The 21,960-nt window shown below is 43.2% G+C and overlaps 2 protein-coding genes across 7 annotated transcripts in view; one reads left to right on the forward strand and one right to left on the reverse strand.

Annotated features, from left to right (window-relative positions):
• The first annotated feature begins 9,183 nt into the window (after positions 1–9,183).
• LOC143342085 (uncharacterized) lies at positions 9,184–14,657 on the forward strand. Its single transcript, XM_076765569.1, has 8 exons — positions 9,184–9,195; positions 9,263–9,830; positions 9,886–10,124; positions 10,783–10,952; positions 11,386–11,921; positions 12,444–12,674; positions 12,951–13,099; positions 14,631–14,657. The coding sequence occupies exons 1-8, from the start codon at positions 9,184–9,186 to the stop codon at positions 14,655–14,657; spliced, it is 1,932 nt and encodes a 643-aa protein (XP_076621684.1).
• An 831-nt stretch (positions 14,658–15,488) lies between these two features.
• The window catches only part of Dop2r (dopamine D2-like receptor), a 177,822-nt gene continuing 171,350 nt past the window's right edge, over positions 15,489–21,960 (reverse strand). For 5 of the 6 annotated variants that reach the window (XM_076765003.1, XM_076765007.1, XM_076765006.1 and 2 more), the window contains 2 exons: positions 21,446–21,750; positions 15,489–20,812 (listed from right to left, as the gene is read on the reverse strand). In XM_076765003.1, the coding sequence (XP_076621118.1) occupies positions 21,542–21,750 (209 nt within the window). In that variant the 3' untranslated portion in view covers positions 15,489–20,812; positions 21,446–21,541. The remainder of the gene's footprint in view (positions 20,813–21,445; positions 21,751–21,960) is intronic. The other variant, XM_076765004.1, reaches the window with a different exon arrangement.

Below are 21,960 nucleotides of genomic sequence, written 5' to 3' on the forward strand. Positions count from 1 at the left end.
ATTATCCTTGATTCATCGAATAATGGAAACGTTCTCCGGTGAACCGTCTCGATCGGTCGGCTGGTTGGAGTTTCTTTCGAGCAACTTTTCGTCGGTTAATTTCCCGAGCAAATTGACCAATCGCCAGCTTTGTTCGTCCGCTGGTCCGGCTATTTTCGCAGCGTTATATGCATACGGCCAGTCGCGATTTGGATCTTGGATAAAGGCGTATTGTTCGATACCGAATGCGAATCAACGAATCGGTGCCCATGGTCGTTCGACTCCATTGTACCGAATTATATCACGCGCAACCACGTTTCAGAACAAATCTACCGAATATATTACCACGGAGATTCCGTCACGGTTCGACTGTTTTCCATACGGTATTCTCCAAGTCTCTCCAAGAAATATTCGTTCGACAAAATTTCGCCCATTGTTAAGTAAACGACAGCGATTGCATCGGGGGCTCGGTAGAAAATGTGTTTAAATTGAACATACGCGCGACCCAGGAAATTCGTTCTACGTAGGCGAAGTTTAACAGTAACGATGCAACACGTTCCACCGGAGGAAATTCTCTGGTCGAATGGATCGTGTGTCGTGTCTACGAGCGACCGCTTGACAAACGGACGTAACATTTTACCGTGCATTGTCTAAACAGCGCCGAATCCTTTTGTGCACCGTCGTTTTTCCTCCCCCGTCCCCAGCGTCGCGAGATAACGTGAATTTTGGAAAATTTCGCCACGGGTGGCTCCGGATATTCAGCAAGAAAAGCACACGTGAAATTTACATACCGTGGAAAGCTCCGACACCCCTTCGGGGCGAACGGATGATCGAAATATGGCACGACTGAACGAACGCGACGCGTCGTTTAAGGGCACGATTATAGCGAACCTCGGTTTGCTCTTTTATTTCCTAGCGTCGATCGAAACGTTCAACATCCAAATCATACGTGTTTTACAACGTAAGAAATTGTCTGAATTCAAAGTGTTATTTTAAACGCGTTCGAGAACACGAGTGCACGTAAGCTCTCGTCTCTGTGCAGCAGTATAATTATAATTCAGCAACACAAGTTCGTGCCTGGACCTTTGGGAGTTATTTTAGGAACTTACAATTATTACTTATGTAACTCTACGATGCTCGATTTAACGTTATATACGCGTATGAATTTATGAAAATGTTTCGAGTCCTACAGGGCCAGCGGAATGGCGAAATTACCCTCCTGCTCGTCTACTTTTATTACCGACAGAATACAGCCAGCAAAGTCTAATAACGGTTCGTCCTTAATACGAAACGATCTCATTCAATTGTTAGAGTGGTCTGCAACGAATTAGCTGACATTTAATTTATCTAAGTGTTATGTAATTCGTTGTAAGCTCAAGAGGAGTAGTTGTCTGTATTCGAGATTAAGTCAGTTTTAATTACATATTGGTTTTTAAGGATTTATTTTAATTTCTTTTATATATTTAATAAACTCTTGTTAAACTCTTAATAAACGTATTTTTAACTTTGAAATTGGGACGTATAAGCTCGACACGAGGCCCTCGTGGGATTCCAGAGCAAAGTAATATTTCTAAAGTGCATGTTATTAAACTTGGCTACCTGTATTCTGTCAGGAACGAAACTAGACAATTACGAGAGCAAACATCCGGTAATCCCAAGAGTTTGTAGTTCGCGTAATAAAATGAAGTAATTCACGGATTCAAAAGCTTTTTGGAAATTCGGGTGGTGGAGCATCGAGCTGACCATCTCTGGCGATGGAATTAGTTAAATAATAACTGTAAGTTGCTAAATTCGTGGTTGCAGAGCGCCCACGTACGAGACTGTGTCCTCGGTTATAATTACATTACACTGTAGAGAGGGGAGATATCGTGCAATAACATTTTAAATGCATATAGGTCTATCGTTTTAAACAAACCATTGGTTATTTTACGTTTATGGAGAATATTCTCCTCATTGTGTAATTTATGTTCAAGAGAATTAATAATCCGAGGAGATTGTGCTTGCATCGTTATATTATACAGGGTGTTCGGTCACTCCTGGGAAAAATTTTAACGGGAGATTCTAGAGGTCAAAATAAGACGAAAATCAAGAATACTAATTCGTTGATGGAAGCTTCGTTAAAAAGTTATTAATATTTAAAGTTCCGTCCGTATTAAATTTTTTTCTCGAAACTGAGTAGAATTTCGGGGGTATGTATAATGACCAAAAATGATTGTATTTGACCCCCGCAACCGAAAATAATTTTTTCAGAACGATTTGAAATTTTTTGATTTTGTCGAAAAATTTGCACCCTACTCGAATTTTTTTCTCGAAAGTGGGTAGGATTTTAGGGGTATAAGTATTCACCAAAAATGATTGTAATTCAGGCCCGCAACCAAAAATAATTTTTTCAGAATAATTTGAAATTTTTTAATAACTCTTTAACAAAGCTTCCATCAGCAAATGAGTATTCTTGATTTTCGTCTTATTTTAGCCTCGAGAATCTCCCATTAAAATGTTTCCCAGGAGTGGCCGAACACCTTATATATTTTGTTCAGAAGCGTTCTCCCATTGACAATAAGAATGGTAAGAGAAGAAACTGTTTCTGCACGAGCACTTTCTTTTTCTTGACTCTTCTATGTTTATCGCTCCTACTTTTGCGAGGTGCCAGAACCACATTGGACACCATTATTGCCTTAAGTCCGTGGCGCTTTATGGTCGACGAACCAGACTCGTCCATACTTTCTCCCCTACTTCTAAATTTTGATTTTTCCGCGCTACCCGCTCTGACACTCGCGTCACCGGCTTTCCATTTTCCGAAATATCACGATCGATCTTCGTTCGGAGCGTTTCAGCGAATCGCTCGGCGCCGCGAATCCTTCGTCGATTAAACTTGCTGCACTCTTTCGAAAAAAAAGCGAGATACGTGTATATTGTCAAAGCTAACTTGTCAATACCGTGAACGAAGATGAATCGTTCCATTTAGTATGTCGCGAAACATTCACGAGAACCAATTTCGAGAAAAGGAATCGATGATTGATGGGGATGAACTGAATGTTTCATAATTAAAATGGAATGGAAGCTTGCGTGTAGCAATTTTTGCTAGTTGAATCGTTGGATTAAAAAAGTAGAGTCGACCTTTAAATCATTGAAACTCGATGGTACAGCTCTTTGTATCCAATATTCGCGTTTATGAGACTCTTAAGAAATCTGTGACGGTTTAAGACTTCGCCAACTTTCACTGGAGAACAGTTTCAGCTCTAAATGGCAACCGACGCATCGCGAAGACTCGTTTATTCAGTGGTCGCGCGTTCAAATATCAGGAAAATACTAAATTGTTAACCAAGTTGATCGAATAGCGTAAAAAATTGACGCTAATGCAACTCGTTTCGTGTCAGCTTCGAGCAAATAAACATTCGCCGGCGTAAAAGTGACAAAGTCGGTTGAAAATTGTCAGTCAACGTTAAACCAGCCACAAAACACAATCGACACGATTAACCCTGGCAATATAATTGCCCTCCAGTCGAGTCACTCTTCGTCGTGGTTGAAGTTTAAACCGACAGCGCTAAATGTGTTATTTTAACGTGCTTTTATAATTGTTATCACTTTCGTTAATTATTTTCTCCCGTTCTGGTGGCGGTCGGGGGAAAAATAACACTGCATTCCGCGCGCGCGATGTGTCCGCAAGAAATAACGAACAAAATTGGCGTGCAAATTATGAAATAGCATCGTTAAATTTCGAAAACGAGGTTCTTCGAGGGGCATTCGGCCACGAGAACTTAACGCGTGGACGCAATTCTGAAACTAGCGGAAAATGCAAAACCGTCGAACGAATTTCGCGGTTGGGTGGCGTTACGTCGACATTTTTGGCGGCGCGTAACCATGATGAAATTAATCCGAGCGGCGAGATCGATCCACCAGTCGGTTAATAATCTCATCTGACCAGTTTCCGCGACGGGTAAAAGCCGTGCGATTAGTAACTTTATGACGAACGCGATACGCATCTCCATTGAGCAGTTCGTGGGACTTTCACCGTCGAAAACGATGAAAAAAATCATTTTTTTGCATTATTTATTAGTAGAAAGCTCTCGGAACGTGTCCTGGAAGTATCACGTTGAAATCTGTAAAAGTACGCGATACGTTTCCATCGCTTTTGCAAAGTCTAGAGAGGAACGCGTTTCTTCAGGCCTCGAAGGTGACAAAGTCTCATTATTTAATTAACGACAACGAGCAGGAAAACGTTTCCGAGGAGCGACAATAGGCATTATCTTTTTTCTCAAATACCCAGCGCGACGACGCGTCGGATCGTAAACGATCGAGACGATGCACACAAAATGGAACCTGTCGCAACCAGTTAGGCGAGTCGAGTGAACTTGAACGGACTCGAACTTGCTCCTTGAAAGTCCGGTATCGAGGACGGGGATAAAAAAACGATAAATATCTCACTCCCGCGAGCGAATTAATTCCTTACTTCCTACCTGACGCGTATGCCGTTGGAAGCCTTGAGAGAGGAGAAAATGTATCCGAAGAATGCACTTGTATTCGCCCAGCCTTTTAGCGTCGCGCGATAAATGGCCTTTTCGAGCGTCGGGGATCGAGCGAAACGCCAGGAACGAGATACTCTTTACACTGTTGCGACGTACGTTTTTGTCTTTCGCTTTTTTACCGTGCTGATAAATAAAATGTCACTCTCGCGCTCGCTGGCTCTCGTATTACTCGGATATCTCTGACGCGTTGTCCGTTCGTATGACTGATGTTTGAACAAAAAAAAAATCATGTATAAATCGCGTGGAAAAAACATAACTGGTTCGTGTAACCGACGCGTTACCGATGCACGCCGATTTCGAGACAATAAATACGCTTGCAGATATTTTCGAAGCTACGAAAGGTAGAAGTAAATAACCCAGAATTCTCTGCTTTCGTGACTCTCTGTCTTCGCCCTTTTCTCGATTAAGAATCACAGTGGAAGGAACAGCAGTTAAATTGAGAGTGGATCCAGGATAGGAATATGAAAGTGTAACGATTGTCGCGAATATAATTAAAGATTAAAATGAAGTTCGATTCGACGATGATATTGACTAGAGGGAAAACCGGAAGCTGAGAAATCGAGGGGAAGCCAATCGCGAGAAGGCGAAATGGTCACGTGACGTCAGCGCTAATATTCTAGGATATTGGCTGCTGGAGAATTACATAATGTTTTAATGATTACGATGGCCAGGAGGGTGGCAGACGAAATTAATCGATTTCGCGCGAACAAACTTGATGTTCGAGTGATTTTCAATTTTCCTCGCGTCATTTTATATTCGTTTGACTCGTGGAAAACTAAATAGACCGCGACGATAAAAGAAACGTTCGTTTCTAAACTACTTTCTGCTCGAAGTTATCGTTGGTTTTCGAAACGCGGAATAAGATCGAAATTCGTTCGTGTTTTCGATGCGTAATCGAATAAGGTACGCGGTGCATCGGCGCATTCGCAAGAAAATGTCGTGATGCAAGTTGTTCGTAAGGAAACTTGAAATTCCACGTCGATGAACCTGAAGAATCGAGAGCACGCAGTTTCGTTTCTTTGGTTTGTGGGAACGGATGAAAAATCGAACGAAACGACAACGAGTAGAGAAAAAACAAGGGTATCGATCCACGTGGACCAGCATAGGTGGGGTTGCACCGAAATGCCGGAGTAATGAATTGCACCAGCAGTCGACTTGCGGCGAAGCTGCGTCAACTTGTCGCACACCTCTGGTTTATTAATGGTAAAAAAATGATTTAGAGGGGGCTCGGAGATAATGATAGGAAGCAATTGCAACCCTTGCCACAAATATTCATTTTTAACCACCATTGATATTAACGTTTACGGTCTGGAAAGCTGCGACAGTCCAGTTTTCTTAATTAAATTTTCCAAGTTTCTTTTCTTTCATGGCGAAGCGGCCGCAATAAACGGCAGCAGACCATTTGCTTTTATGCAAAGCCGTCCCTCAAGACCATTTATTTGAGAGAAACATCACTCCTTTCGGACAGTATCGCGTGTTTAGGGACACTCTGCATTTAGCCGAAACGTACATTTCCTTTTCGGATACGAAACATGCCCTGTAATTTACCAGAATATTGGCAACCTCGAAAGGCAAACGCCCCGTCATTGCTTGTTGGTAGTATATATTTTTCGTTACAGTCAGTCAGGTTTATTTGCAGGTCGTAACAGAACGCGTCGTTAATTAGGAGGCACAATACGCGACAGCGACGATAAAAGGGCTTTCGCGTGGTCGAGTAATAATTGCACCGGCCAATTTTAACCGCGATCAAAACGTCCAATTAGGAGGCTCGCAAATCACAATTTGCTACGCGGGTTCGCCGTGTTGCTCGGGTAATAAAATTTGCAATTTTTCCGCAGGGAACGTCCGGTTCCACGTCACTTATTTGGCGTGAAAGTTTAGGCGACCAGCTCGCGGCCTCTTTCTTTTCTATCGCGGGCTAAACAATATCTCTATACAAGCATTTACGTTTCGAATACAATTGCATAAACAACACGTGGTAGAAATTGCAGTGTTTCCAAAAATCCCCGCGTTTGAACAATTCGATTTAATATTTCCAAATTTTCGGCGCTGTTAAATCCTTAAAATATCGTTGAATAGCCACGCGATATTGTTGAAAATAACGCCAGCATTTTTACGGTCCAGCGTAATAAAGCTTTTATACTTTTCACTTGTTCGACACGGTTTTTCTATTCGCTTTATTTATTTTTATGAAAATTCGCAGTCGATATTTAGCAACGAAGAATCGAAGAATTTGAACAATGTAATTAATCAAACTGGTTTGCATCATAAAGAAGGGTGGAAATTCTATTGAAAATGATTCGTATTTCATGAAATTTTACTTCGTTTCAAAGCTGTCATATCACAGTTGCGGAAGTTAATTAACTCGAGAAGAATATTTTCCGCGAATTGGCGAATTTTCGTGCGAAGATAATTCTATAAACCGTAGCCATTGTTTTCTAACCGGGTCTTGGTGGAGCTTAATCTCGATCGCAGACTAATGATTCATGCAAATCCACAGAATTATATGTACAAACTGTTGGCTCATAAACAAGCAAAGTGGAATCCCATTTTACTTTCCAAACAGAAACCGTGTGCAACGCTATCCGCAACGTATACAGTATGTACATCTATATATTTATCCTTAAATCGATTGCACGCAACACGTTTTCTCGAGCACAATTTTCACGCATGCATTTACTATTGATAAAAGACGATAATAGAGGGAGGAAAAGATCCAATTAAAAGAATACAAGGTGTTAAGTGACAGGACTATTTGTTTCGCGATACGATAATGAGTATTTATTGGAAACATTGGGAAAATTTATTGCCTCTGCTCTCAAATCCTAAACGAACGTCTGGAATGAAAAATGGCCGAAAGATTCTCAACAGGCAAGATCGATCGAATGTTGCGAAGCAATGTTTGCTAATTACGGTCGGAGCATGGCTGTCGAAGATAAGAAAAATTGTTTCTTACGAGGGAGTATAAAATCCTGACATATTTGCACTCTGCAAACTCAGTGTTAATATAATAACATGCATGAGCTTTCCAAACGCCCCGTTCGCCAGACACTGGATTATCTTACGCGAATTACGACGTGCTTCGTGGTTTAATTTCTGTAAACGATGTCTCCTATTGTTTATAATGCAATATTTCCCTCGTTCGATACTATTCGACCACCGGTAATCTCTTAATAAATAGTTTGAGAAGCACGGTATTCCCCAGGACAAATATTTGGAGCCTAAACAACCCCCTGGTTGGCAACGGCGTGACGTTTAATTTGCAAAATGAATTTTCGTAATCTGCTCATCGTTTACGTAATTCTCTCCAGCGCGTTTACAACGTTCCGTTATCTGTTCCCGTGGTTGGCATTCTCGGAAAACGCATTGCCATTGCTTTATAATAAACTGTCGCTCGCAAGACCATATTGCATCGCGAGGCTATTTCGCTAGCAAAGCAGATAGACCGTACCGTTTACTAGTTTATCTTATCGAAGTCGCGTTGCTCGCGTACGCGTGCACGTGTAAAATCGTCGAATTAACTTTTAATGAATGAAACACGCGATTGAATAATTATCCTCGCGCGAAATCGCACAGAGAATTGTATGCTTTGCGGCATAATGGATTATTGAACTCTTTAAAACTGCACGCGACGTCCGGTAATTTATTCTTTATCTTTCTCGTTCACACTCCTTTTCGTAATTTCCAACAAATATAAATATCGCTTTATAACGAGCCTGGTATGCTGTATCAATATAACTGGCAATTTCATGGAAACGCGTTTCGATAAACGCTGCGTGCATCGATCAAGTTGCAAATATTCAAATAACGCAGACCGATTTAATTACGCGGTAAGAATGAAATCCTCAAATCGAAATAGATCATAGTGCGACAATGTCCAATTGTGTTTAACGGCCGTGCGAACTATGCACTCTCGGTTAGCTAAATTTTATGTGAGAAGTAACGTCGAACGTATGTAACATGGGTGACGTATACTTTTTATTACCCTGGCTATTGCCTTCTTAAAAGTCGACCAGCGTGCACTCGTGCACCCTTTCTGCTGGAAGCCATAAGACACCCCTATACCACACGTTCGCCAGCACTTCCGCTTTAAAGCGTTTATCGAAGATCGATTGCCCCTAGAAAGGAATATGAACGATCTTCAGTTTCACCCGTGGCCAGATCCACTGCAATTAAATCGTTTTATCTGGCAATTTCGTGCACCAAACAGCGATTTACTAACCTTTCGCTATGTTGTTCAAACCGATTACATTAAAGAGAAACTTCGAATTATCGTTTAAGGGATTTCGACGGAGTGGTGGTGTTTATTTGTCGCGATTAGTCATTAATTATATTGAAAAGTAAAAGGGGAGCAGCAAGGTTGTCCTAGTTGTTCGAGAACTCATCGCGCCCTTTGCAGGCCTGGGAATGAACCTCGTATAGAAGGAGAAAGGCGTGGATATACGTGATTTACCAGATCCAGTTTGTGCACCTGAACTGGAAGACCCACAGAGCCAGGGAAGAGTGGAAGAGACGCGTAGTCGCGGTTTTTTCACTCGTTTCGTAGCTATATAAGAAGGTATCGATGGTATCGATCGACCTCAAACGATTTTCTCGCGTGGCTTCACAGTTTTCATGCGTACCACGGACCATCTCGCAGTCCTATAGTCGAGGAAGGTTCTCGTCTAAAGAAATTCAAATGAAGAAACTGGTGAGTGCGCCGCGACGTCGTCCAGGGAATCGCCAACGGCGATAATAATCGTTAATTGTTCCTCCAGGGGATAATCATCGCGATGACGGTGGCTGTCGCCGCGTACAAGGACGGAAGGAGAAACCTATCGCCGTTGGAAGATTTTCCGCCTTATCAAGGACCGCGTCAGCATCCGTCTTTCCACGAACAGCATCAGCCCTTCCGGGAACAAGGACCGTTCAAGACGCAACAGTATCAATCGTACAGGCAGCGGCCCTACCGCCAGGACCTGTCGTCTTTTCCCGAACGACTGTCCTTTAGGGATCAGTCGTTGCTGCGAGACTATTCGTTAACAAAAAACCGACCGTTCTACGTGGACAACTCGTCCTTCAGAGACATTCCGGACTCCAAGGGACAGGCTTCGTTTTTCATAGACGGAGCCTCGTTCAGGGATCAACGGTTTAGGGAGCCGACGTTTAGGAACGAGCACAGCTTCCAGGATCAGTCGCTGGACGATCAGTACTCTTTCCAGCAGCAATCCTTCGCCGAGAACTACCGATTCCCGGACTCGTACGATAAGCAGATCAACTCTTACAACGAGCAGAAGCAAACCGGCCAACAGCAGTTCGGTAGAGACTCGGAGTATTTAAAACACGGTAAGCGAAAAATAGGGAGTTTGTCGAGAAACGAAAAGATTATTTTACTCTGTAGGAAACCATGGCCTGGGTTACGTTTCCATGCCGCCGATCTCATCCTACGGGGACCCTCTGCCATTAAACGAGGAAATGTCTACGACGATTGCACCGTCGACGGCGTCGCCAATCACCCAGCCATTGCAGCAGTCTACAGTCTCCTCCGCCGTTCAGGATAACACACAACATCATACGTCCGCAACTTCCCAACCGAAAATGGCTTTGCACGGGGCGACAATACCAGGGAAATCCGATACGGTGAGCGAAATACACCCTTGGCACGTCGGTACCTTGCCATTCAACTCTGTCGACACATCCTTTTCTCCTTTCTCTTCGTTTCCAGTCGCGCAGTTCACGCAGGGGGGCCACAAACTTCCTGTAATAACGATGAAAGTCGAGATAAATTTTCATTCTTCGATACAATTTCCATCCATTTGAATTTCTTTACGATTTTTGTGTATTTGTCGAGAGATATTGTCCAACGGAACACAGTGACCGTAGTTTCACGCGACAAACTCTCGATTAGAACTGCTTTCATAACCCAAGAAATAGTGGTCATAATTGTATCCGCACCTGGTCGAGTCTTAAATTTAAGTGGTGCTCCAGATCCACGGAACATTTTTCGTTGCTTCCTTTTTGCGTCATAACGGTAGCTCCAAATCTCATCACCGAAGAATTAATCTCGTTCTTGTTTAATCTTTTGCAAGATGTTGCGAGAACATTTGCTGGAGATGTTTATAAAATATGTTCAGCTTCCATCATCATCTAGTCTCATCGGTGAAGTCGAGGTCGATGCAGTATCTTTTCGGGAACGTCCAATCAACCGATGCTCCGAAGTTTTCGGAACGGACCCATTCGAGCGTCGCGACGCCAGCGGGTCTTAAAGGGTCTAATAAAAGTTTGTAATTGGTTTTAGCTGGCCGATGGTTCCGCTACCAGTCCGCCTCCGACTGTTTCGACGGCACCAGCCTCGTCGGTCATTTCGAAGCAATCTTCGAACCTGGCTCATCCACCGACAGTTCTGCCCACGGTGGCCAGCTTACCTGTCATGGCCACGGAATCTCCGATCATATCCTTCGGTAGACAGTACGTAATGGCACTGTCAGAATTGCTTACTCGCTCCAACGACTGCGACCTTTTCTCTTTGGCCGTCCGTCTGTTTTCAGGAGACGTTTCCGGAATTGCCGCGTTATTATTTATGCAGCGCGCAGCGGCGATTGTACGACCGGAAAGAACGTGCAAAGATTCCTCGTCGAAAATACGCAGCTTTGCCTCAGCGCGCATAATATTCTCGTTTCGTCTGGAAAACACGCAAAAAAGTCGCGGAAGAGTATCGACTTCCTCGAGAACGAAGCTAAATTCAAAATGATCTCTTTCCCGGTTGTACTACGATCGTCGCTGTGTCTTGAATAACAGTGGATCACTGAACCAAATCGGAGATCTCTCTCGAAGCACGATTAAATTAGTATTCGCGTTATCGAATCTCGCGCTTTTCGGTCCCGTTTGTTTCTTCTTCCAGGACGCTGTCCCCGGTCGATTTCCCGTCGACAAAGTTCACGGTGCCATCGCCTTATTACGTAACCAGCGGTCTGAAGAACAAACTCCAGCAGTCATTGCTGAACTATCTGCTGACCCAGCAGGCGAAAAGTGCCATAAAAAGCAACGAAGAGAGCGCGGTGCTGAATTACGCGCTACCAGATGTATCGAACAACAGTTTGAATAAGATCCACAGTGCGGTATCGAACTACATACTTCCGGAGGAATCCAAGGATGCGTTAAAGGACAACTTGCGAAGCTCCTTGTTGAGCTATCTGCTGCAGCCGCAGTCCAATCGCGGTCTATCGTTTCAACAATCTTCGCTACCGGAAACTGTGAATTACGTTCCATTGGGCAACGCGTTGGTCGAGAGACCGAAGCTTTCGATACCGAGTATACCGATCGGAACTTTGTCCGCCGTTTCTCGGCCGCTGCAGACCGTAAACTATGTCTCTACGATGCCCAGAGTCTCAGCATTCGTGACTCAAGACTCCTCGTCGTCCTCTGCACTTCCCTTAGGTACGTCTACATTTTTACTCGTAAAATTCCGGGGCCAAATCGTTCTTCTATCGCCCGAGACGGTCTCCAGGGACCGTTTTGTCGAGAGAAATTTCACGCTTTTAACTCCGTTTCCCCCGCCCGCCGTCGCTGAGGCGGCGAATTTATCGGCCTCGACTTCCCCGCCTCCGAGGCGGTTATAATTTTCAAAATTCCACCGTCTCCAATTTCTCTGCGCCGCGGAAATCGTCCGTATGCGGGCCACGACTCCATTTTCTCTCTTTTTAAACTCGAGCTCGGGAAATCTAAAGCCCGCAGATCGTATCCGAGAAGTTAACAGGCTTGCTGGATTCAAAGAAACATTTTCGCGTTCAAAAGACACAAGTCGGAAATCCGTGGATCAAACTTCAGTTTTTGTTTATCTTTAAGCGGATGCACGGTCTGTTTACCTTTGAAGATGCAATCTGGATAAAGATATCGACCATGTCCGTGTTGCATAACACGCGAACGTCTCTCGCACCTATCGCCTTGTTTCTGTTTCAGGTGCGACGTTGGCCTCGGGCTTGGCTCCCAGCGTCTCAGAGTCTCAGTCCGCGAGCATATTCAACAGTCTACCTGGCGGGTTGAACGGCATATCAGCGAACATGCCTGGCAGCCTGTTATCGGGCGTTCCTACCAGCATACCAACTTTGAACTTGGCTCAGAATTTCCAACATTTTGGCCAGCTGCGACCATTCGAAGCTGCTAGGAGTCAGCCGCTCTCCTACTCCACAGGTATATCGATCGGATCGATCCTATCGAGCGTCGAGGCGTTAAACACGCGTCGAAATAGACAATCTAAAAGCGGATATAAAATTTGATGTAATCGAACAGCCTGTAATAATTCAATTCGACGGATCGCTACGAGAGAATCGACATCCGACGATTCATCGACGCGATCCAAACTCGTTTACCGATTACTATGCAGTTCGCGTCGCGGAGGGCGTGCCCGAGATCATTCTGCTTTCACTTGGAAAGTATAACCCGCGGAACTCATGCGTCTCTGTGCAGGATTGCAGATGCAGTTGGGCGGTTACGGGGGGATAGATTACGCTTTACGGCCGAGTAATCTTGCCCCACGGTCGCTAGAGCTCGGCATCGCGAAAGTGGGCTTAAGTTTGCCGGAATTACAGCGACACCAGCTTCCTACGTTCTCCAAGGTAAATTTTCAACGAGTAATTACGCCCGCTACCTGCCTCGGAGTGGCTGCTAACCACCCACTCTGTCAGACGAGCAAGAATTTTGGAAAAGTAACGCGAAGATCTTCTCTTAAAAGGCAGTCGAGCCACGGAGTTTTCAATCTCGACTTAAATTTTTACCTTTCACGGAGACGAATTACTTTAATCGTTCGACATTCACGGAATTTATTTCGAGGGTGGTTCAACGATGACGGAGATTTATGCTCAGGGACAGTTTAGCATCTGGTTATTATTCGTACATAGGGGGTGGTTCCGCGGGTGACAATTACCACTTGTCACTCGTCGCTAAATGGTTAATTGAAACGGAATTATTTACATTGCTATTCTAGTCGTATCCAGTTTCCTCGAATTTCGGTCACTACTGGTTTCCATTTCAATTAACGTTCTTATTACTATAATTTAAAATAATGATATTCGATTACGTAATTTTACTTGGAGTTTGAAGCTTCCTAAAGTATTACTTGGTACGAAGTAACGCGTTATTACACTCTGATAGCGCTGGTTACAGAAGACGAGTTGATAGCCATCGTCCTCGCCAAATTTCCCACATTCTCAAAGGAATTCGTGGTTTTCCCCGTGCACGAAGTTTTAGAGTTTGTATTGGTTTATGCATCGTGAAGTCTGGCAAGTCGCTAAACTTCTTCTCGAACGCATTCTGGGAACACGAGTATCGCGATACGTGTATCAGAAAGTATCTCGCTGTAAAGTCTCTTTATTCGTGCCTGGATACGAGGGAATATTCTGCAAATACTTGCACCGCGTAATATTGTTTGTTGGGGGCTCCGTTCGCGCGTAGGAATTTTAAACGGTGATTCATCGATCGCAGGATATCCATACTTTAACGGAAGTGTCTTGGGATTTCGCGCGTGGAAATACTTACGCGAATCCAACACGCCGGAATTTGTTCAGCCGCGCGTGTAACTTAAAACCTATGAAATCTCGCTGAGAATTTTCTATAAAAATATCGGTTACGTTTTTAATCGACCTTTTCAGAACGATATTTGGACGTTATTCGCGTTTGTTTTACCAGCGGCGGGTAATGAAAATAAACCTTGATTTGCGCTGCCGACGATGGAATTTAATTTATTAATTCAAGCGCTGCTCGATCCGCGTTTCGCGTATTCGTTAAAATACGAGTTACGGCGATGTCGACGCGATTTTGTTATGCATGTGTTTGCTTTGCTCTTGTATTAGCGATGCGAGGGTAAAAAGGTAAACCGAGAAGGCGACGAGGCGCGCCTTAAACATTCTCTAAGTTTCTTATTTACATTAATTATAATCCGGGAAGTTCGTGTCTGCGCATCGACGGGAGGTGCCGCGAGATCCTTGACACGCAAGTAACGAGGATATTAATTAGAACAGATTTAAAATAGCTTTTAACTTTTAGCGTCATCGATTCGAACGTTTAATTCCTTTCATTACTCTTGCGGTATTTTTGCCCAGCGAAATTGGCGATATTTTAAACTAGAGTTTCGGGACGATTCTGTTTCAGGTTGGGCTTGAACAACAATTGTGGTAGACGGACGCATCGCGAAGAATATATTTAACAAACTGCCAAAGTTGAAGAGAATCTAGATTAACGCTATAGAAGAGTAATAATTCGTAGCTTAGTTATACGTGTTGCCTCATTATAAGTACATGTAAATTAATTTACCACGAAAGTGAAATAAAAGATTGTTCTTGACCAGTTGTTATACTCTCGATCGTAGAAAATACCCGTATCAACACGTTGCGTTTTATCCTTTGTATTTTATTCTTATTACAAAGAAATTCCGTTGCCGACCTACCTTTTCCTCGTCTTTGCCTCAAAAACGTCCTGTATTTTCTTCTTTCGCGTTACTTGTCTGCTTTTTTTGTCGCTACATCACCTTTTCTTTGCCTCTTAATGGCCTCGCGTGAAAGACCCAAGACGCCCACGAGAACAAGGGTTCGGTCCCTTGCGTAGTTCCGAAGGTACCCTTTGCTTCGACGGTATTCGTAAAAGTCGATGTGAAACGATTTCGTTGTAGATTGGATTTGGCCGACGTCTGTAACTCTCAGCCATGACCATTGTCACTGTGAATTGCACTGCCTGGGGTTTTGGAGTTCTGATTTCTAGAGATTTCGCGTCTTTCAGGCTATCAGCACGTAAGAGAAGAAGAACAAACCTCTACAACGAAAACGTATCCCAACGATTTCGTATTAAAACGTTTCGATCCGTCGGAGTTTCTTGGTTAAACATTATATTGGGCCAGAATTCTGAGTATCACTATAATATGAGAAGGTTTAAATAATATTTATTCTATAGTCACATTCATCGGAAACGAAGCGTCACTTACCTTCGTATCACGCGAAATGAAACGGCTCTGTCTAATTTATACTATATTTTATTAATTTTAACAAGTGTCCGTGTGTTCGGTTTGTCGTGTCTCTGAATGATCGTGTCCGTGTTTCGCGTGTGAACATGTATAAGTATTGCCATCGGTACATACAGCGTTTTAGACATTCATTTTTTGTATCTTTTGTTTTCATTCCGTCACGCTTATCGTTAATCTCGGCAAATTAAAGATTCACCGCTTACATCTATGCCCTGTATAGACCATTCGTAGTATTAATTAAGAAATTCATAGGAAAAACGTAGTTACCTCGCACCCAGAGCGACACACTCTCTCCCACTGGACACTTAACACATTCCGCTGCGTTCGTTTAATTATTTTTTTCGCATCTTCTCGCGTTTCGAGGAGGTAGAAATCAGCCTCCTGCGCGTTCACGAGAGAATCCTCGTGAACAGGGTGTCGGTTCAGAAGCCCTGGAAATTTTCGTCGAGCCTCCCGCAGGCATTTGTTACGCTCGCGATCGTCGCCGATTAAATATATTTATTTACATAGATGTACAGCCCCGCCATCGTACACGCTTCGTACGCGGTACAGATACGTTACACACGTCGCATACGTTTACCATATTCATACATATCTATATACAGAGAAGGGAACACGTATCCAGGTTAGAAAAATACACCAATTTTACGCAGGATCAGTAAGAAACTTTTCAACGTACCTTTAAGCGCGTTACGCTAGAACAGAATGCTAGGCTTTGTTGGTTTTCGCTCGATGCGGCTAAATTACGCTTCGTAGCTGCACTTGGGACAGTTGCCAATTTCATTCGACCCTCAACCCTTTCACCGAAACGTATCGTTCCGATAACACGATTTTCCTACACCGAGAAAATGAATCCAACATTTTTTAATAGATATTGTCATCGAGTTACATTTATATTCTCGTAGATTTAAATAAAAAAACTCGTAGAAGGAATTACTCTGACTGGTTTATTCATCGCTCTGTAACACTTTGTGTTCGTACAGTACCGAGCGGTGCAATCTTCAATTTAAGCTGTTAGTTTTGGAACGAATTAACCGCATAAGTCAAGGACTTAGTGTACTTGACTGTCTCAACTCCGCGAATTTCGTACATTACTCGTATTTCTCTACGCGTTAATTCTACTGTAAGCCCGAACGTTCACACTTCGTCTCGCTGGAAAATTCGTAATATGAGAGAATTCTTATTTTTCAAAAACAAAGAAGCAAAGAACGAATGGGTGGGATGTGTTTACGTTTAATTTTCGCCTATTCCGCGGAACACGTTCGTTTCCTTGGCACGTTCAGAGGAAAAGCGAGAAACAATTGGCGCGCGAAGGAAAGGTGAAGGCGGTAATGAGAATATGATATCTCGCGTTTCGGTTTAAGGGTTCGTTCGCGAGCAAAAAATTCCACGATCGTTTCTATACTTCCGGTCTCTCCCTCTGAAACTTTCGCTTCCCCGTTAACGATCCCGGGGGTGAACCTCGAGAACTTTGCCAATTAATAATCCTCCGGATGGTTCCTTTATCTCGTGGCGGCGTAAAACGTCACGTGACACGATCTACCGCGAATCGCGAAGCGTTTAAAACGTCACCGGCCGGAATAACGGGGGTGAAAAGTTCCTTATGGCGTTACGGAACAGCACGGAATAATTTGATAAATTCTCTTTTTCCTGTTCCATCTTTGATCCTAATTGGTACGGCGAACGTAGACATCGGATGTACTCGCTGGTTCCAAGAGCAATCCACGTAGCGATAATAAATTATTTTCATTGGTTCGACGTGTTTCGACCGTGTACTCTTCGAAAACAAAAGAAACATACCGCGAGAGTGTAAAGTTCGCAGTCGGTCGACGGTGGATTTACCGTGCAAAACGAAATGGATTTTCATAATTGAAGAGCTTATTTCCAGAACGTCGTAAATCCAACAAATAAAAAGCTAAGAAAACTACGATTTTCTGGTAAGTACTAGAAGCATACATTTTTAGTTTACTATAAATTATTAGCGAGGGATTTGCCTAGCGAATAAAATACGAATATTCATTGCACGACTACACAGTAAAATACAGTAGTCCGAAGGAAGGACGAAAAAAAAAAATTTCAAATCGTTCTGAAAAAATTATTTTCTATTGCAGGGCTCAATTACAATCATTTTTGGTCAATAGACATACCCTCGAAATCCTACGGATTCACGAGAAAAAATTCGAGTATGCAGATATTTTTCGGCGAAAAAAAATTTTTTTAAATCGTTCTGGAAAAATTATTTTTAGTTGCGGGGGTCCAGTAGGATCATTTTTGGTCAATAGACTTACCACCCAAATCCTACGCACTATCGAGAAAAAAATTCTTTACCGAAAATATGATGTCTGACCATACCATTGATATGTTCCACTGAATTTTCATGCGTATCTTTAAAACATCATAACTTCTAAACGGATTGGACGATTTTAATTTTTCAAAAGGCGAACAACGCGTATTTTAGTGGAGAATATGTTGGAATTCCAAGAATATTCGGGAAGTTGTTCCTTGACCCCATAAATTGAGAAAACCTCCATAACTTCTACAGTAGTTAATAGATTTAATTAGTTGGAAATAAGCTCTTAGTTTAATCCATGAAGTCCAAGTGTTCTGCTTATTGTGAAAGGGTGTTCAGCAAATCATATTCATGTTAAGCAAGTTTTAAAGTGTAAAGTTTAAAGCACAGCCTGGGCGTTTTGATCCTGCGTCGCGCAACGCAAATGTAACTTCTGTCCGCTGACAGTCGCGTTTCCGTTCCAACGAAAAACCTCGAAACGAACTACGACGTAACGCACAGTTTTAATAAAAGCTAGCTTTATCACAATTCATCGAGAAGAAGTTTCCCTATTGTTCTGCCTAGCGTTTAGCGATACACTCTCTATCGTTACCTCTAGTGTTTGTTAGTAATTGCGGTGTACCTAGGATTTTCTTTAGCGCCAATCGCTGCTGTAATTCGTTAGTCTCTACAGTTATTTACAAATATACATTGGAAGCTTACGGCTACGCGATAGAACGTGTTCGTAGAACTCATACACAGTAAAAAGCTTTGATTGTAGACGTTATTGCGACAGTACGGGCCACGCGAAACGCTTGTTCGCTCGAAATTGGATAAACGTACCAGTTCACGAGTAACGACTATAACGGATCGACTCTTTTTCCAGTTGCAGTTAAATATACCACAGAAATTTAAACGATCGTTTTATAATCGTTCGAAAAAACTGTAATTTTGTGAGAAATAACCGTAACGGCGTATTCAACGACTTGCCTGGCTTTAGTTTTCAAAGCATTTGCACCGTTTCAAAGCCAATCGTATAAAATTTGTTAATATTCAAATGTGATGCCGCTGCTTGGGAAATGACCGTACAGGAGATCACTCAACACGCATCTGATGCTGAATTTTTTTCACGTTCCTATACGGTTATTTCTCGCAGAATTATAGCACTTTTTCGCTATTTTTTACGAGATCGTATAGCGATCCTTTAACGTTCCGGGGCAGCGTATTAAGATTAGTTTCACTGCTAGGAAGAATATTACTTACCGAAGACCCTGTATTTATTTAGCTAGAAATCCGCTTAAAGCAGGCGTATTAAACACGTGGCCTGATTTAATAGATCCTGTGGCCTGTTTGATTAATATTCTCCCTTTTCTACACCATATTCTTTTTATTTGCCACCCCATCCATGCTCTGGAGGGAAACGTTTACGCGAATAACTTTCTGAATTTATAAATTCGGTAGTAACTAAGTTTGCTTATGAAATATAGACTTAAAAAATTTTTAAACAATTTCGTTCAATTTTAATCCTGAGCGCGATGTGGTCTCACGTTTTGTTCTTGGTGTCGATCGCTAGTACGTTTATCCCATTCGACTTAAGGGATTAATACCATCAAATAAACATCGGTGTCCATAATTTGCATTCCATAAGAAAAGCAATTTTTGTTCGAAAGGAGGAGTCGATTTTTTTGAACTGTCAAACGAGAAATACTCCCTTTGTGTTTCGCGTGTCCCGTTTCACGCGTGTTAGCGTAGACGCGTCTCGGATGCCAATGCACGGCCAGGTGCCTCGTATTAGTACTGATATGTTTGAAAATTCGCTCGCGGGAGACTTCATGGCCACTCGCGGAGATCGAACGAGAAGCTCGTACAAGGTGGTATCGATGAGCTCGATACAGGTGTTTCCGGCGCCGTCGTACGTGTTCTGTTGTCTGTTCCGTGCACGTACAACGTTTATCTTCGCGGCAGAATTCCTCCGCGATATTCGAGGCACGAGGGAAAAAAACGAGACGACGATTTTCCCCGAATCGATTTCAGTTTCCTCGCCGTTTGACGGGAACGTTCGGAGCAGTTAACCCGCGATAGACGGTACATAAGTTTTGATCGAGGCTGCGCAACGCGGAAAGTGATTGACAGAACGGAAAGGCGGAAGGAATTCTCGAACGAAGCTGAAAGAAAACGGGGATAAAACCATCCCATCGAACGAGATATCGGGCAAAGTTCGAATCGAATACAGTTTCGGAAAATAGGCGACTCGGACTAGTCGCGTCGACCATTTCGCGTTTAAGGATGAAAGGGTTCGAGCATGCAAAAGTTGAAACGTTGCGATGGCGTGTATCGGGCGTGTTCGACGAGCAAAACTTCTGTTCGTTCCCCGCGGGTGGGAGGGGTGAGTTGTAAAAGACCGAAGAACACAGATTTTCGATCTCTCCGTGTTGATTTGCAAAGTTCGCGGGCAGAGTCGCGGTAAAGTTTGACTTTGGATTTGCCGTGCATCTCGTTTGCAGACGGTCCCCGACCGGTGAAATGGCGATAGAATCGTGACGAAGAAGACGGTCGAGCAGAGGTACGCGTTTTATAAATACGGCGAATCGTTTTCGCGACTGTACAAGTCGTGGGACTGGCGTCCTCGATCATTCCGCTTTGAGCCAAACAATATTGCTACGCCTTACGAGCTACGGTAATACTGCCACGGCATATTTAATATCCAACGAAGTATAATATCTACAACGTGTTTTCGCTCGTCGATTACCCGCTCCATCAACCTTGCGTCTCGTTTGCCACCCTAGACAATCCGCTCGGCCACCGTTCGCCATCTTTCGTTTTAAACGACGATCCATGGATCCCCGTGTTGTGTGTTGACATTTTATCCACTTTGTCGCGTGCCTAATACCGTGGTGATCCTTTTATCGGACTAATTAGTCTATGTGTTCGTTTGGTAATGCAGCTCTAACATCGACGCGCGCTACATCCGGTTTCACGTTGTCAGGGACTTCGATATCCACGGATGCGATTGCGCAGAGAGCACTCTATCGATGGTTTTTTGGTTCTCTGATGGAAAACACACGGGAAAAAGCGTGAAATTTAATTCCCTCCCCGATATTAGCCCGGATTTAAATGATTCGGCGCGCGAAGAAGTTCGATGCTTTTAATTTTACACGTCGCGGAGCATCGAATTGAAAATTCAACGCCGACTCGAGGGAGAGTTTAAATTTTAAAAAACGGATAAAGAATTCAATTATACGGTGAAATATTTCGCTATGAGTGGAGAAAAACTGAACCATTACTCGAATAAAATTCTGTCCAATTCTAACCTTGACCAAAAATCTTTATAATATCCAAAAATAGTTTCACCGTGCATGCCAAGGTGCGAAAGATGCAATCTTTTACGAACTACTCGAATCGGGCAAAACAGTGGATCGCAATCTCGCCAATGACTCACTTCACGCGATGTTGGACACTGTTTGGAGCGGTACTGTGGCGTTTGTATCGTATTGGAATCCGCACGCTACTCGAAAAACCGAGGAAAGTAAAAGTTTAGTCGAAAAAGCACGGAACCCTTTCTTACGCGCACCGTTTAATCGTGTTCGTGCTTTTGTTTACAAAGGACGATGCAACCGAAAGCTGCGCGAGTACTTTGACGCGATACCCGACAGTTCGATCCGACGAGAGACTATTACGTACCTTCTGCCGGAACAAATGTTGAGCTGTTCGATTGTCCAGTGCCTTGTTGTTTCTCCGTGTTCCAAGACAAACATAATTATGAACGGAGTCGACCGTTTAAAAGCTGACCAGCTTGTGGAAGGCTTTGCGAAATTCGGGATTGAACACAGTGTAGATCACGGGGTTCACGAAACTGTTCATGTAGCCCAACCAAGAGGTCACGATGAAAGCTGTGACGCCCGGCTGACAAGTGGCCTCCAGCTTCGTGCAAAGCGCGTCCATGATGTTACACGTGAAGAATGGCAGCCAACAGATTAAGAAGACACCTGAAATAATCGTTAACGAGACAGTGTTGGTGCTCGTTGAGACACCCTAGATAAAACGATTTCGCTTTTCCTAGAATCCAACTTGTAAAGAATTATTTTAGAGTATTTTATACTATTTTGTAAATTATAGTCGAGTCTTCTCCTGGACTATTCGTAGATATCTTTGTCTGTCTAATAAATACGTAACAGATAAATCGAAAGCAATCTGTG

This window comes from Colletes latitarsis, chromosome 5, assembly GCF_051014445.1.
Source record: "Colletes latitarsis isolate SP2378_abdomen chromosome 5, iyColLati1, whole genome shotgun sequence".
In the NCBI taxonomy this organism is placed as follows: domain Eukaryota; kingdom Metazoa; phylum Arthropoda; class Insecta; order Hymenoptera; family Colletidae; genus Colletes; species Colletes latitarsis.

Excerpts from the sequence above, each read along its gene's own strand:
- LOC143342085 (XM_076765569.1), top strand. Across the intron at positions 10,953-11,385 it reads ATCATATCCTTCGGTAGACA|GACGCTGTCCCCGGTCGATT; the intron begins GTACGTAATGGC and ends TTCTTCTTCCAG. Across the intron at positions 12,675-12,950 it reads GCCGCTCTCCTACTCCACAG|GATTGCAGATGCAGTTGGGC; the intron begins GTATATCGATCG and ends GTCTCTGTGCAG.